At 40.5% G+C, this 17959-nt stretch overlaps 1 protein-coding gene across 3 annotated transcripts; it reads left to right on the top strand.

The window, feature by feature from the left end:
- The first annotated feature begins 163 nt into the window (after window positions 1-163).
- On the top strand, window positions 164-13491 carry eif2a (eukaryotic translation initiation factor 2A). 3 transcript variants are annotated; one of them, XM_044353858.1, is made up of 16 exons: window positions 164-267; window positions 1689-1758; window positions 2122-2193; window positions 2341-2459; window positions 3478-3577; window positions 3871-3953; window positions 5538-5611; window positions 5713-5857; window positions 5933-6049; window positions 6848-7004; window positions 7137-7221; window positions 9194-9526; window positions 10256-10369; window positions 10572-10685; window positions 11338-11403; window positions 12708-13491. In XM_044353858.1, exons 1-16 carry the CDS (start codon window positions 240-242, stop codon window positions 12771-12773), a joined length of 1743 nt encoding a protein of 580 aa, XP_044209793.1. In that variant the 5' UTR covers window positions 164-239; the 3' UTR covers window positions 12774-13491. The 3 variants fall into 3 exon arrangements, with proteins under 3 accessions (XP_044209793.1, XP_044209794.1, XP_044209795.1); XM_044353859.1 differs by lacking the exon at window positions 12708-13491 and having other exon boundaries at window positions 10572-10742; window positions 11338-11399; XM_044353860.1 differs by lacking the exons at window positions 164-267; window positions 1689-1758; window positions 2122-2193; ... (1 more) ...; window positions 3478-3577; window positions 3871-3953 and adding an exon at window positions 4686-4721.
- The last annotated feature ends 4468 nt before the right edge of the window (window positions 13492-17959 follow it).

Genomic DNA, 17959 nt, shown 5'->3' with positions numbered 1-17959 from the left:
AAACTCAACTCCAACCTGAAAAATTAATAAAAACAAATTTTATCTTATTTATTGATAATAATACATCCTATTAACAATATAACGACACGGGTAATTTCTGGTTAACGAATTAAACACGTGTCTTTGTTTAAATACGTGGTGAATCAAAGGAGTGTGCTGATGTGGCACTGCACGCCCCGCCTTCCGCTGCCGTGACGCATTTCCGGCCAACTGGATTCCTTCTTCCTGCACACGTAAACATGGCGCCCCCCATCCCGCTGTTAGCAGGTGGGTAATTTCAGATTTGTGTGAACTGTGTTTAAATATTTACACCGACGTGTTACCGACATGTTACCGACCAGCTGCAGCACCGACGGTTAAAAATCCCGCGCTCACCCGTCCGATCGGCTCCAGTTTTGCGCCAAATTCCGTTTAAATCTTCCGATGTTTTGATGATTTGCTTTTAGCAAACACATGTTCGTCCATAAAGAAAAATAAATACACACTTGTCTTAAATCAGCAGTTTATTTGTTGATTTTCGGCATAAATTTAAACCGATCAGTGTCTCTCAGGTGAAATTAATCAAGTTGTGAAGCTTGTTCACGCGGTATCAGAGACTCTTCTTCATTGTAGGAATAACTGATGATCCGGTCAGAAACTGTTAAAATGCACCAAGTTAACGGCTGTTTGAGAGATAATATATCAGCCGAACTGCAAAGTGACACCTGTAGTTTCACAAACTGTCTTGAATATAATAATATGTGCTGAGCTGCTCAACCGGTGAACGTGGACACCTCAAATTCATAGATTTCTCAATGAAGTTTGGCCTCCATCGTCATTGTAAGAGACTTTGATTCAATGTGCCAAACTCAATTCAAGATCTGGTAATTTCCTGTTGAATTGAATTTGGCAAACTGGTTTAAAATAAGAATAAGAATTTTAAAAAAAGCTTCAGATTTAATTCAGAATAGATTTTTGGTTCATTTGGCATAAATAAAACCCACAAGTGTCTCCAATAACTGATCAAACCTGCTGTCAACATTTCACGATCATTAAAGTAACTGACGAGCTGAACATGAACGTTCAAAAAACACTGATGTAAGTGTTGAATGAGAAATTACATTTATGCAGAATTAAAAAGTGACATTTTAGGTGTCGCAGGCAGTTTTCAGTATAATTTAATGTGCTGAACTTCTGAGCTGATAAACACAGAAACTTTAAATTAACAGATTTCTTAATGAAATTTGGCCGTCAGATTCCAAATAAGAGCTCTAAGCTTCTCTCTCTGTTTATCTAATATCTTACGTGCTGTGCTCTGCAGTTATGTTGTGTTTTACATTTAAAGTTGTTTTTTTTTAACTAATAAAATGTATTGTTATTATTGTTATATTACATGTTGGTAAAAAGATCCAAACCCGCTGAGAGTGAAAGAAGCAGTGATTAACACTGATTGAATTGATGCTGAAATAATGAATTACTCATTTAAGCAGAATATTAATTGATCAGTTTGATAATGAGGTGTTTTATATCACTTCTCCAGTAAAATCTCTGAACTGGTTCCAGTTTTTCCAGTGTGATCTGCTGCTTTCCTCTCTTACTAAATTAAACAGTTTGAGTGTTTTGGCCATAAATCTGTAAAAAAAAAAACCAAGATTATTGATCGATTGATGATTATAGAAAATAGAAGATTTACTGTGTGTGTGTTTCAGTACGTGGATCAGACGGTACGTCTCTGCTCTGCGGTCCTCCAGGCTGTGAACAGCATTCAGCCTTCCAGAGGTAAAACACCTGATGACATCATCATCATCATCATCATCATACAGCCTCACAGTAACGTCCCCATAAAGCACATTCATCAGTATGTGTGTGTGTGTGTGGTCCAGGTATTCCTGATGTTTTGGGGACTCGCCTCCCTTATGGGGACAAAAAGCAAAAGTTCACTTAATGTAAATCATTAATTTAAGGGTGAAGACTTGGTTAAGTTAAGGTTAGTTTATGGTTATGTTAAGATTAGGGTAAGTCTCCATGAAATGAATGTAAGTCAATGTAATGTCCTCTGAAGTGATGGAAACACTGTGTGTGTGTGTGTGTGTGTGTGTGTGTGTGTGTGTGTGTGTGTGTGTGTGTGTGTCTGTGTCTCAGGGACTCTCGGATCAGCAGGTGCGTCACCTTCAGCAGAGATGGGACGCTGTTTGGTTGGTGCAACGGACAGAGGTAATTAATTATTACAAAATCATTAAAGGACCAATTCAAACAAAATTACAAAAACAAACATTCTGTGTTTGTCAAATATCAAATCTGACCTTTACAGACTCGGAGTGTTCTTATGGTTTAAATCTGTCCTCTCTGTCCGTCCATCAGCGTCTCTGTGGTGAAATCTTCAGACGGCTCCATCGTGACGACCCTTGACCTCCCAAAGACGGCTCTGCTGGCGTTCTCTCCTCTCAGCAGCGTTCTGGTCACCTGGCAGCCCTACAGCAGTAAGACCAGAGACTAAACGAGATTAGATAGAAAACACAAGATGAAAGAGAAAAAATAAGATTAGATGGGACGAGATAAGTAACAACGACACAAAATGACGAGATAAAACGAGATGAGATTAGATGAAATTACAGGAGTCAACATGAGATCAAATGAGACTAAATGACACAAGAAAAGATGAGATTAGACAAATTTGTACGAGATAAATTGGGGACGACAAGATAAAATTAGATGAGACAAGATGAGATTTAGTGAAATGAAACAGGCGACACGAGATTAGTATTGATTAGGATGACAAAAGAAGAAACAAGAATATTAGATGAGATTATCTGGATAAACTGCAAAATGAGCTGGAGAGGAGACGACAAAACAAGAGCTGTGGACAGGCTAGTGTCGTCTCAAATCAAACACAGCTATTGTGCACTTACCGGAAATGACGGTCGCAAATTAGCATTAGCTAACGTTAGCATTCGCGTTATCGTTCGCGCTATCAAATCATTACAGACTGCTAAATTAACCCAAAAAACATACTGATGGCTTATATCTGACAACAGTATAGAGGTGCTTAGTGCTAAAAAAACACATGTATAACTCACATTTATATAATGCGGTGATGTTCACCGTAGTTACAACGTCCTCAGCCGCCATTTCCAGCTTGAAAAGTGGTCCCTCCCCTTCCGCTACGTAGCCAAGATGGCGACCATTGAGGGCGAGAAGTGTCCATAGTTCCACACTCAGCTTTTTGGCCGTTTTGAGTGCACCATCTGGGTTCTCACAGTGCATTTCCAAAGATTAGATTTGCAGATATGAGACGAAATAAAATAGAACGACACGAGAAAACACGTTGAGATAAAATGAGATTAGACGACAACTGAAGTTAAATCCTGAGATTCTAAAATCACATTTATTTTATTCTAGAAAATCAAGATGAGCTAGAAGTTAATCTGTGTGTGTGTGTGTGTGTGTGTGTGTGTGTGTGTGTGTGTGTGTGTGTGTGTGTGTGTGTGTGTGTGTCAGAGTCTCAGGACTGTCCTCAGGGTGAAGCTAACCTCCAGCTGTGGGAGCTGCCGAGCGGCCGGCTGATCAAAGCTTTGTACCAGAAGAAGGTCGACAGCTGGTCAGTTTCAGCTCACAGCAGATCACACGTTAAAAGTCTTAAAAACCACTGAACCCAGTTTCCTCAAAGAAATAGAAGTCCTACATTGAATTATTATGAAATGCTTTTAAACTTGTATTGTGGAACTTTTACATATAAATGAACGTTTGTTACATTCAAACACTAGATGCCACTAAATCCTATAAACTTTTAAAAAGTCTTAAATTAAAGCTTCAGTGTTCAGGTGCTTGTTGTGAAGCTGTCTGTGATTGGCTGCAGGTGCTTGTTGTAAAGCTGTCTGTGATTGGCTGCAGGTGTCCCAGCTGGTCTGAAGACGAGCACATCGCTGTGAGGAGCGTCAACAATGAGCTGCACTTCTTTGAGAAGAACGACTTCAGTAAGAGTTTAAAGTCTGAATTGAGGCTAAATAGCGTTAGCTCAGCTGTTAGCGAGCTTTAGTTAACATGTATTCTACATAAAACTAAGCTGCTGACTGAGTGAAAATTGTTTAAATAAATTATATTAATCTAAATAAGTGATGACAGCAGCATTACATTACATTTAGTGGTGAATCTGCTGCCATAAAGCCATCGGCATCTCAGAGAGCTCTGCTGTTATTTATAAAGCTGCATTCACACTAGTGCTGTAGTCCGCTGGTCGATTAGTTGGTCGATATGTTCTCATCCAACTAAATTCTCATTGGTCGAATAATCTCCGTGTTATTTTCATAAGGAGAAAAGTGCTACATCAACAGCTTTCCAGGATTAATCCATTATTTCCTGCGGCGGGGGGGACAGACTAACAAATTACCTGTGAAAACAACGGGGGTGTATTCAAAACACCCCCGTTGTTTTCACAACTTTGAACTCGCCCAACCTAACGGAGCCTGCTGGGTCGAACTGTACTCAACGGTTACTGAATCAGTGTTTCTCCATAATGACACAACGAGAACCCCCGCCAGGCCAAAAAAATATATTTTAATATTTGATAACCGACAGCGTTTGGGAGTCTGTGCAGCGCTGCTCCGGTACGTGAGTCAACCTCTGCGTCGTTGCCTGGGAAACCACTGGTCGCGCGGCTCCGTTAAGGAGTATGTTTGCGTAGCGAGCGGGAAAGAGCGAGGAGCAGAGAGGTGACGGTGGATGCGAGCGGAGCAGAGGAAAAGGTTAGTAGTAAGTTGTCAGTCTGGCAGTAAATGTACAGCACAGACTACAGTGTGTCAGTTAATAAATGCTAAAAAGTCACGTCTGTTGTTTCCCCAAATGCTGGAAAAGTGAAGGAGGTTAGCTCCAAAGTTAGCAACAATGGGTTAGCCTAGCCTGAAGATGCTAAACAGAGAAATACAGAACTTCCCTTCCACCTTCCTGCAGGGTTGTGAGGAGATGTCGGCGTGTTATTTTGTGCTTTAGAACGTAACAGCTGTGAAACAATCAGAAAATAATATTTTATTTATCCGGTTCACTGCTTTGTTCTCGCTACGCTCCCTCTCTCCATTCATTCTCTAGCTCGCTCGACCACCGCTGCGCTCTCTCTCTCTTTTTCTCTCGTCTTTGTTAAAATGAGTCAGGAAGCCGACAGCAAAGCTTAACTATACTTGTAACGTTAAGAGAAATGTCCTCCCCTTGTCCTAGTGACGTCTTTGTACCGCTGATCGCCGGCTCACGTTATTGGCCATCGCAGTGAGACGTCGGGTTGCGTTTCTGCAAAAGTTGATTCTGGTTCAACTTCTTCCCGCAGGGCCACTGAGGTTTTTTGCAGCACCCTATTCGGTCCACACTCCTGCACCCTTAAACACACTAACTCCCATTCAAATCAATGAGAGGACTGGAATTTTCCCCACAACGCCTGATTGATGTGAATGCAGCTTGAACTTTGTGGATGGTTGCCTCCCCTTCTCCGTTAATATTAAGATCTGATCAGATCAGCTGTTATCTTGTTTGACAGCAGGTATCTGAGGTCCTGAGTGTGTTTCTCTCCTCAGACACCATCGCCAACAAGCTTCACATGCAGAAAGTGTCAGACTTTGCGTTGTCACCCGGAGGTCAGCCCAGCAAGGTGAGAAAAAACCAAAAACCTTCAACCAGCAGTGTGTGTGTGTGTGTGAGCTCCGGTTTCTACTCTAGCAAGTCTGTCTCCATCCTGTTTGTCCCCCGCAGGTAGCCGTCTACGTGCCGGGCAGTAAAGGAGCCCCGTCATTCGTCCGTCTGTATCAGTACCCGGTGCTGGGCGGACCCACCGCTGCGCTCGCCAACAAGAGCTTCTTCAAGGCCGACAGAGTCACCATGCAGTGGAACAAGAAAGGTGTGAGAGCCCAGATACGAAGCCGTTTATAATCTCATCAGACGTAAACATTAATCACCTCCTCCTCTCTCACAGCCTCGGCCGTGTTGGTGACGGCGAGCACTGAAGTCGATAAAACCGGAGCTTCATATTATGGCGAGCAGACGCTGCATTACCTGGCGGTTAACGGAGAGACAGCTCTGGTTCAACTGCGTAAGGACCCTTTATTATACATATCACACACTAATGTTTATTATGAAATACATCAGACACGAGGAGAGGCATTAAAACTATTCCACAACTTTAGTCTGTTTGACCAGAACAGGTTTGTTCTTCACAAACCCACATTTCAGTCAAACAGAATCGGTGTGTTGATGCCGTTTCCCCCTCAGATACAATCCTTAACAGCGTTTTAAATCTGTTTTATTCTGAAATGAATGAGAAGAAATAATAATAAATAAAAGAAGTATAGACCTGTGTTTCCACTGCACCAGGTTGAATCTAATTGATCCCTCCTTTATGTATTTGTTTGTACATTAAAAAAAATACATTTTATAAAAGATTTAAAGATGTGATATGCACACAAAGACATCTTTACCATCAGCTAAATATGAATTTAAAGTAAACAAACTTGCTTGTGCAGGAAATGTTTATACAGAGAGTCAAGACAAGTTAAACAGAATTACATTAAATAAAGAACGTAGCCAATCAGAGCTCTGTAGGCTGGACTCCCATCACAAGAAGGAAACTGAACCTGCAACACGAACAACATATTAGACAGAACATCGTTGGACTATTAGGGTAAGAAAAGCCATCAAAACTTTATAAGAGGAGTAAATATTGAATTCCAGCAAAATAACTGTTGACTCTCATATCTCCAAAAACGTGTTTTAGCTTTTAATAAAGACGGAGGAACAAAATGAGAAAAACCTCTGAGGAACAAACTGTAAGTGAGGCAGGAAACGTCTCGCCGCTCGACTCAACGTTTCTCTGTTTTCATGTTGGAAACAGTGAAAAACGGGCCGATCTACGACGTGTCGTGGAGTCCGAACTCTACGGAGTTCTGTGTGGTGTACGGCTTCATGCCAGCCAAGGCCACCATCTTCAACCTCAAATGTGACCCGGTGTTCGACTTTGGGACTGGACCGCGAAACGCCGCCTACTACAGGTGAGAAACTGAACCCGATGCTCAGGTTTACTGACGTGTTTGAGTTTCCGTTCATGAATCGACAGCTGCTGGATGTCAGTGATCGGTAGCCAGTTTGATAAAGGTCTTCTGTATCGTCTTTCCTGTTTCCAGTCCTCAGGGCCACATCCTGGTCCTGGCCGGCTTCGGGAACCTGCGGGGCCAGATGGAGGTCTGGGACGTGAAGAAGTACAAACAGGTGAAGAACAGTAGCACAAACAAACACAAGAGCTGTTTTTAGTCTACAGACTGATTTTGTCCCCTGATCTGATGGCACGTTAGGAAAAAGACCATCCGAGAGGAGCTTTAAACGACCAGAACACACGACTCACATTTAACAAAGTACTGAATCAGAACATCAGACTGACGTCTCAGTCACTGTCCTCACAGTCTGAGTCAAGGATCAACAAATCACATAATTGCCTCCTTTAAACAACTACATCCAATGTTTTTCTTCTTTGTGCACTGAAGGAACACAGTCTCCTCCAGACATGTTTAAGATGTGTATAAAATACTCTACTTTGGATGATAATGTGTGTCTGATAAGGTTTTTCCGCAAAAAAAGTTAAATTATCTTGTTAAAATCTCCTTCTGCCTCATTAAATCTACAAACTCTATAAACATGTGATGTTTTCCTGCAGGACACCAGATGTCTCCTGCTTCACTGTAAAGTCTTTGTGCTCTGGAGGCTTCAAGTTTTCTCGTCACACTTTATAATCAGATCAGATGAGCTCAGAGAAACTTTCCTCCTTCAGTAGATGAATGAAAACAAACTCTGCACAGAGAACAAACATCCAACTGAAGGAACCAGAAGAAAAAACATGTTTTTGAGTGGAGCGGGCCTTTTATAAATTCTACCCTAAACTGAAGCATCAGAGTTTGTTTAAAATGCACCAAAAGGCTTTAAAACCAAAGAACCCAATGATGCTGATGCACATGTTGAGTGTGAGAACACGTCCTTCCCTCTGAGTCTCGTCAGATCATCCGTCAGACGGACAGTTTGTAATCTCTCTGTGCCAAACAACTGTCCTCGTGGTATAAAACTCTCTTCTTGTGACGCAAAGTTTAAAGAACTTCAACATTTTCAGCAGTTGAGTCGTAAACCACTCATCCAATCATTGATTTGTTCAGTGCATTTGCAGAGAGAATCTACAGGACAGAGAGAGATAAGTCTGAGTGTCATCTGCATAATGATCGTTTATTTTACTGCTTTGCGTAGTTTGGCCTGATGGAGGCATTTGGATGAAAGAGGCCCGTGCGTTGAGCCTTTGGGGAACGCCACAGGTCACTTTGCTCCACTTGGATGATGACTTGATGATTTTGTATCAAATTGTTGCAGAAAAAGGTACCAGAGCAAAAAACTCTCTCTTGAAAATAAAAAGGGAGTCAGAGGTCCAAGCAGCAAAGTGTTCTTTAATGCCGGCAAAAAAGGGGAGCAAGTAGCACTTTTACAAAGAACCAAATCGCTCCAAAGGTTTTTTCTTTGGGGTTCATTGTTTTTATGTCCTTGGGTCGGCTTAGGTCACACCTTATCATCCACCCTCCCTAATTTTTGACCAATTATTATGTTACTTTTATCTCCGTCACTCGTTGTTGGTCAAAACTCTTCAAAACAGGTTTTGAGGTGTTTGAGGATATGTACTGGCATATTCAATTCTACCTGATTATATCCAATTTTTATATATAAGTATTGGGAATCATTTTACACCATTATTGCCAAGTTGTCTTCTGGCCTTTTATTTTTTATAAGTTATTCTAGTCATTTTACACCCTTATTTCTTGATCTCCAGAGAGTATGTTTGAAAGGTGAGACTTTAGCAGACCCAAGCAAAGTGACATGTAATACAAACACACTCAAATTTCTCCAGTGTATGATTATGATTCTTCTATCGTGCCTCTATACGTACAGTGTGATTAAATATGAATCATGAGATTATAACTACACCAATACAAATTGTATCACACTAGCCCTTATTGCTTATAAACTTATAAAATCAATCTGCATAGCTTAATATTGTCTTTAAGCACACCAATGACTTTTAATGAAAATACACCACAATGAGAGAAGGAGTTCCGGTCCCTGATTGGACCTGAACGTCTTTACTGGTCAGCTGTGTCAGAGATCCAGCAGGACGAGGTGCAAGTTAGTCTAACCTTCTCTTTCCACTCAGGTGTCCAAACCTCAGGCTCCAGACGCTACACACTTCTCCTGGTGCCCCGATGGCGAGCACGTCGTCACGGCGACGTGTTCACCACGGCTGCGTGTCAGCAACGGTTATAAGATCTGGCACTACACCGGTTCCGTGCTGCACAAGTGGGACGTGGCGTCCGGCTCCGAGTTATGGGAGGTCCGCTGGCAGCCGTTCCCCGACGGCAGCTTCCCTGAGCGGGCCATCAAGTACCAGGCGGCGCCCAGCGAGCTGGGAAGCACACAGGCCACGCCCACACAGGCCTACCGCCCGCCTGCTCTGAGACACCTGCCGGCCACGCCCAGCTCCAAACTGGTGAGGAGACGGTTAATACCTGACAGGTTTATCTCACCTGAAGAATAAAACACAGGATATTTATAATAATGACGCTGTGTCAATAAAATGGTTCAATCCTGCTTTTTTTAACTCAGGAACATCACAAAAATCAGACCATTACTGTCAGCCTCTGACCTAGAGCACATCGTTCATGCCTCGGTTACTGTAACTCCCTTTTCACTCGCCTTAGCCGAGCTGACCTGTCACGTCTTCAGCTTGTAGAAAACTGTTTTAGCCTCACTGCATCGGCCGCCAGTGAAGTCTTATAAAGCTTTACACAGTTTAGCTCCTGCATATATATCCCAGCTACTAAGCCCGTTTACTACCATGCGGTCACGTAGGTCTTCCAACCAAAACCTGTTGGCCGTACCACGCGCCAAACTACAAACCAAAGGCGACTGTGCTTTTGTTGCCCTGGCAACCAGACTTTGGAACAATCTCCCCACTTCCATCAGATCAGCTGAATCTGTTGACTGTTTCAAAAAAACACCTAAAAACCTCTTTTTTTTTTTTAGAACGGCTTCCTCATAACATTTGATGAATTCAAGTGTGTGCTCTGGGTGATGACTGTATGCTCGCTGCGTTCGTATGTGTGAGATGTCTGAATGTGTCCCGACGTCACTGTAAAGCACTTTGTAACCTGTGTTAAAGGTGCTATATAAATAAAGTTTTACTTACTTATTTACTCGATGTGTTTCTGTCCGTCAGCACGAGGAGGAGCCGCCACAGAACATGCGACCGGGTGTTTCAGGAGAGAAGAATCTTTCTAAAACTGCTCTGAAGAACCAGAGGAAGCGAGAAGCCAAGAAAGCAGCTAAACAGGTGAACCGCTGCGCTCACCTGTTTCTCTGCTTCCCAACTGTTGCTGTCAGGATTAAAATATATTTATAAGACAGGAGGTTACTTCCTGCTTGTCACATGTGACAGTATCTCACAGACTCAGCCTTCATAGAAACGTTTTTTTTTTAAATGATTATAATATAAAGATATTTATATGTTGTGACTCATTTCTTTCATTCTGCAGGAGGCGAAGCCTGAACCTGAACCTCCATCTAACCCCGCCCCTGTCAGAAACAGCCAATCAGAGCCGACCTGCGGCGACCCGGAGATGGACAAGAAGATAAAGAACGTAAAGAAGGTGAAGAGCGGTTCGTCTTTACTGCGACGGGTCACATGATCTGTCAGAAGGAATGAGGTTATTAGATTCATCAAAATAATAACAGAGATAATGAACAACTTATATAACTTAACCTGCACACACACAAACATTAAAGACAATTATTTACTAAAAAATAAACAAATTCCATCAGTTTTCTGGACCCGACCTTCATTTCAAACCTTTTTGCAGTTCTGCCTCTAGAATAAAACGGTTCCTAACAGCCAGAAAAGTCTTAAAAGTGATTTTTTTTAGCCAATAAGTAAATAAAACATGAGACGACTTCTTGTATTTTCTTAAATATGTGACTATAAATTATTATTTAAGGCAACAAAGTACAAATATGTCGTCTCTTGATTTCCACCTGAAGACAAAACCAGAATAAAAGCTTCACATCATCATTACAGAAACATTTGTGATGATTTGTCTTGTTTTAATTGTAAATGTAAAGTCTTTGCTCTTCTGTCCAGAAACAGTTTCAATGAAATCATTTATTATTTTTATGGCAGGACGTCACGCGTGCATTCTGCTGTTTTAACCCTTTGTTGCCGTGTTTACGGGACTGCAGGGAGTCTGATTATATCTAAATCTTTTTTATTAATGTATCATTTTAAAAATGATCCCTTTGTTTCAGAAACTGAAGGCCATCGAGGAGCTGAAGGACCAGCAGGCGTCTGGAAAAGTCCTGCAGAAAAACCAGGTGACTTCACGCACCGTCAGACACATCATCATCATCCTCTTCAGTTCTTTTAACATGTTGAAAATGTTTAAAATCTAAATTGTGATTGTGACTTTGACATGTTAAAGCAGGAGAAGCAGCAGCAGCAGCTGCAGGTGAGACTAAGTGGTTCAGATCCTGCAGATTAGCTGTTAATGAGCAGTTAATGATGTCATTTACTGGAAAAGATGCAAATGTCTCTGTAACGTTAAAGTTGAGGCTTCTGTCACAGCTCGCATCAGCTGTGATGTGAATCTAAACTCTGTGATTCAAGTAATAATACGTTAACGAGCCGCCTCGTTATCTCAAACATTCAGTCACAATCCTAAACGTGAACACAAGGACAGATACAATATGCACATATCTAAAGTCACCTCCTGGTTTCTTACTGCAGGACTAACCAATGACTGCATGAAGGCAACAGCTGCAGTTAATAATAATAACATTAATTATGGCTGAAACACATTTAGTTTTCCCACATGTGTGACCTCGAAGTCATGTTATTCCTGCTCTGACGAGTCAGATAATTATTCCACATTAAATGTCTAGAAACAACTAGACCTGTTATATATGTTGTTGAGTTGTGTATTTCATTTGGTCGCCTGTCGATGACGTCATACCTCCTCTACCAAAGAGTAAACACGCACCAGATGCATACGGCGGCGCTGTGTTTGTCCGCTACAATGGCGTCTACCAAAGAGTAACTTACACACATACAAGATAATACATCAGCGTTGTGGTTGTTCCACATAAACTGTTATAAATGGACTTTTATTCAGTTTTAAGACACATTTTCATGATAAATTTAGGTGGTTTTTAACTATATCTTTTAGCCGGAAGAAGGATTTTAGTCATTGGACGTCTGGATCTTAAGTTATCAGAGAAATAAACTGGACAAACGTTAGCAGCAGCTCGGCTAACAGCCCCTCCAGGAAGTCCGGTGGTCACCAAACATCGTCGGAGAAATATTGATTTTTTAGGTGAAACAGTTTTATTCAGTGTTTTTACCTGTAATCTCCGGGTCTGTTTGTTCTGGAGAGGAGGAGACCTCTGCAGGTAAAAACATCCTGAATGATGAACACTGGAGTAATCCTATCCCACTGAAGCTGGTTAATTAACAACAAAGACAACAACTCCCATGATCCCTTGCTGCTTCACACCGTCATCACACTCCGTCTGTTGTTGTTATTGTTTTGATTGAGACGCCTAGCGGCTGAAATCACATGTTGTGTGTTTAATCAGGACAGAATAGTTTCATCCTCTGCATGTTGTGTTTGTTCTCTCAGCTGGAGAAGATCCAGAAGGAGGAGCAGCTGCTGAAGGAGCTGGAGGAGCTGCAGTTAGGACAGTAGGAGGCGCCGCTGGAGCAACAGGCCATGCCTCCAAATCCCACAATGCATCACACACACACAGAAACCACATTGGAGCTGGTGTGTGTGTGTGTGTGTGTGTGTTTGTGTGTGTGTGTGTCAGAAACACTGTTGACATTTTTGTTGCACTTAAACAGACTGAAGGCTGCATCTGTCTGAGTCTTTAGTGCTGAGCTCGTTCCTCCTCACCTGTCAGTCACCTGATGACAGGTGAGGAGAGGGGGGTGGGGTTTTATCAAAGAGGTGTGGCCACAGTCATGAACTTGATTGGATGTTTAGTTTTCTGTTTTTATTCAGCCGCTTGTGACTGAAAACATCAAATTCATTCCTTCCTTTTGTCTTTTTGAGAATGTCAAAAAGGCATTCTGGGAAACGTAGTCCTGAAAAAGGACGAGAGGAAGCAGAGTGAGGTCAGATAACAGCTGAGTGTTGAACATCGCAGACAGGAAACAGGAAATATTCTTCTTTAAAGGAGCAGTCTGACATTTTGATTTCACTAAATGCTGGAACGTACGTTAACTGTGTGATCAGCTGATTCTCCACTCTGACATCAAATTGAAATCAGTCCATTGAAGCCCTGTTGCTATGCAACATCTGTACAGATGCTGAAGCCTTTGACAGTGTTACTTTGAGAATAAGAGCCTCATTGCCATGCTTCACTGCTTACTGACGACAGCTCTAATAAACTCTTTGTGATCGAGTCGTGATGTTTATGAATCGTTACTGTCTGTCAATCTGAAACACAGGAAGCAAATAACGTGATGTGTCAGGTGACTTATTCATATTCATAAAGCAGGATGTTGTCACAATAATGATAATACGAGTCAACGAGTCATATTTAAGAATTTGAAAGATTAACAAAATTATATTTAAGCTAAAAATAAACTTGTTTTAGCGAAAATAACTGCAATAATGTTTATCACAGGGCTATATGTTATACATTTTAACATTAATTTTTACATTAAATTTTAGTGATTTTTATTTTTGAATTTTTCAATTTAAGTTATTCTGTATAATTTTTACTCTAAATGTTTAAATGTTAATGTATTTATGTAAAAAAAGTCAGCTCATTTTATATATATATATATATGTGTGTACATATATATATGTACACACATATATATGTGTACATATATATATATGTACACATATATATGTGTACATATATATATATGTACACACATATATATGTGTACATATATATATATGTACACACACACACACATATATATATGTGTGTGTGTATGTGTACATATATATATATGTACATATATATATGTACACATATATATATATATATATATAGATGTGTGTGTATATATATATATATGCTATATCTCTGATATCAGTGGCTGATATCAAGAAATCCTACCAGTGGTTCATGTCACACGCACGTCGTCGTTGGTATGGAAGTTCGTTAGCGTGAGCTTGTTATATGTAATACCTATATATTTATATTCTTATAAAGAAAATCAGAATCACCAAAAATCCAAGCAAATTGCAATCGATGCATCGTTAATATTAAGATGAAATCACAGCTGTGTCGTCTTTGTTTATGTAAACCTGTGTGTCATCTGTGTGTCAGCTCTTTGATGGTGTCAGAGTGAAATACCATCGACTACAACACTGGAGTTTATATACTGCTTCACACCCCCTTCTGTTATCTCACTCACTTCATTTCTTAGGCTGCACATTTTAGCCCTTTCCTTGAAAACTTAGTTGAAATGAAGATGGTGACTTCAATTGTATCTTCCAACCTTTTTATATGCGTCACAGTGGTGAGTGTCACGTGGTCTACTGTGGTAGACCGCGTCCAGGGGTTTAAGGGTGGTGTCAGCAGCATGAGTGTACAGAATATTTCTATAATACAATATGAACAATATGGTAGATTGTATAATGAGTTTTCTGCTTTAAAAAGAGAAACAAGCTCTGTATATATACATATATACATATATATATATACATATATATATATACACGGCATGTACCACCGACAGAAGAAGTGGCTGGAAAAGGCTGGACTGAAGGACAGCACAGAAGCACTGATCATGGCAGCACAAGAACAGGCACTCAGTACAAGATCAATAGAGGTGGGGATCTACCACACCAGACAGGACCCCAGGCACAGGCTGTGCAAAGATGCTCCTGAGACAGTTCAGCACATAATAGCAGGGTGTAAGATGCAGGCAGGAACAGCGTACATGGAACGCCATACACCATAGTGTACAGGAACATCTGCACTGAGTATGGGCTGGAGGTGGTTGAGAATGACCGAGCCAAGATCCTGTAGGACTTCCAGATCCAGACTGACAAACTGGTGATGGCGAACCAATGGGAACAGAAGAAGAAGGCAGCGGTGATAGACGTAGCGATCCCAAGAGACAGCTGAAAGAGGAGCTAGAAAAGATGTGGGGGAGTAAAGGCAACAGTGGTGCCAGTGGTAATGGGAGCACTGGGGGCTGTGACCCACAAACTGGGAGAGTGACTCCAGCAGATTCCAGATACAACATCTGAGGTCTCTGTCCAGAAGAGTCCAGTCATAGGAACAGCTAAGATACTGCACAGACCCCTCAAACTCCCAGAACCACCACCACCCCCCATGGGAGGGGGGTGAGAGGGGATATTTATATATATATATATATATATATATATATATATATATATATATATATATATATATATATATATATATATATATATATATACACAGACGTGGCTGAAATTATTGATCCCCTTGCATTTTATTAAAATAATGCATTATTCTCCCTGAACAGTGTTGAAATTAAAAGATATTTTATTATCAGTGTGTGTCTGTGTTTGGTTTGCAGTTAAACAGAACAAAAAAGTGAAAATAACTGAATTCATGTTTATTCTACAAAGACATTATAAAATAATCTGGATAAAATTATTGGTACCCTTTAGAAGTTGTAAGAAATAATTGATCTGTAGTGATACTTTAAGCAGACTATTGTGTTTTAATTAGTATCACAACTGTTTTCAACCTTATAATCACTCAGCAGCCAGTTTAAACTGAGAAAGTGACTCATTCTGCTGTTTGTGCATCACACTGAACATGGAAAACTAGAGAAGGTCTGAAGACATTAGAAAAAAGGTAACAGCCAAGTACAGTCAACATAAAGGTAAGAAGAGCATCTCCAAACAGCCTGATGCTCCTGTGATCACTGCTGCTGATATTATTCAGAGGTTTACGGCTGATGGAGCTGCAGCCGACATGATGTCTCCCCTTCAATCAGAATCTGTTTTATTAGCCGGTGCAAGCATACAAAGGATGTGTCTCAGCATTTGCTCCCAAAAAAAACACAACACAGAAGAATAAAAATAGACAAAATTAAGGTAATATTAACAATAATGAAATCAACAAAGTAATATTAAAATTAAATTGAAATTTTAAACTGATTGCAGGATGAAATAGTTTAAACTGCAGTGAAGGTTTGATCGACTCTTCATAATAAAATGTCGCTGATTTAGGAACAGTTAACCTTCAATTCATCACAAAACATCGAAAGCGACACTCATGAAAACTTCTACACAGTTTATTCTCAGATGAAGTTGATGTGAACCCCTCAGAGGCTGCTGGTGTCGGGGAAAGTCCCTCAGGTCAAAGGTCATTTCATCATGTCAACATGTTTGTCCCTGAGGCAGCTTCATATTAACCACAGTTTCCACTAATTCCCTTTGAAGCAAATTACAGTCAGAGCTGTGAACCAGTGAGACCAATCAGCCTGAGCAGACCTCAGCACTGGTTTCACTGGTCCACAGAGGGCTGAGGACCATAATGACCTCCCCTCAGACTCCTCAGGATGGACGGATACTGAAGTTTGTCAACAGTTTGAGTGAATGATGAAATTAACAGCAACACTACAATGTTAGTTTTAACATTAACAACCACATGTACTGCTGAGTAGTTTCATCTATAATGAACAACATATTTTATCAGTTAATATATTTAGTATCTCAAATCTGCAGATCTAGTGAAGTAAACATATAAAATATCATACAATCTTATTATTCAAGTAAACTACCAGTACCTGACTGCAGTAAATTAATTTGGTTACTTTTCACTGGTAGGTTCAGTGATCAGTTCAGAAACCTCTTCAATACCAGTATTAGAAAGTAACTAAGTACATTTACTCGAGTATTGTGTTCATTCACAGTTATGATATACTTGTGCTCTACTTTAATATTTCCATTTTAGCTGTACTGACCGATGTTTTCATCTGTTCCATTTCCTGCTTTGCCTCTTAGCTTCCTGTTACTTCTTCTTCTTTTAAAGATATGTTTTTGGGCATTTTTGCCTTTAATCAACAGCTGATAGTGGAGAAGTAGACAGTAGCTTCCTGTTGCTTCTGCTGCTATACTGAACACAAGTCAAGAGTCTGGGTCCTGATTGGTTCACGCAGCCTGTTTCTCACATGTTCGAGGAGGTCATGTGACCTGACAGCAGCGCATCCAGCACCGATATCATCTGTGGAGCAAAGTGATGTTCAGTATTAACTAGCTTACAGCTAGTTCAGCTAGCTTACTATGTGCTGCAGCAGCTTCGTGTTTCTGTGGTGAAACATTTCAAGGGTTCTGATGTTGAACTGATCAGTCTGATGATGCAGGTTATACTTCAACTGAGTATTTCCTTCTACCAACACTAACAGTGAGAGGAAGGCTCAGACCCCTGATATCAGAGCTACGATGATATATATCAGTCTGCCTCTTTATGTTTTTGTTTATGTAAAAAAAAAAAAGATTACTGGCCAACGTATTATTATTAGATTTTTCAGCATCATTCAGACTTTGCTACATATTTATTATGTTAAGCGATGCAAACATATGTACATGTTATACACTGTATGTCCAGTGTTATGTGTAATGTAGAATTTTTCTCCACTATTTTGTTAAGTAACACTGTTCATATTATTTATCTCACACATTTAATCAATTCCAATTGATTAGCTGGTGCAGCAGTCAGTCCTCCTTTGTTTCTTTTAAAGGTTTGTTCTTAGTTTAAACTGATAATCACAGAGTGTCGATCAATAAACTGGTATCTGCCTTCATATTCATATGGGGGGAATGTTGGGTCTTCTGCTCTATGTGAAAAGAGCCCTGAGATGACTTTTGTTGTGATTTGGCGCCATATAAATAAGAACTGATTGATT

The sequence above is a fragment of the Thunnus albacares genome, chromosome 6, assembly GCF_914725855.1.
Source record: "Thunnus albacares chromosome 6, fThuAlb1.1, whole genome shotgun sequence".
Lineage (NCBI taxonomy): Eukaryota > Metazoa > Chordata > Actinopteri > Scombriformes > Scombridae > Thunnus > Thunnus albacares.
The sequence above is the reverse complement of the archived record's forward strand: the minus strand, read 5'-3'. Positions and strand labels throughout refer to the sequence as shown.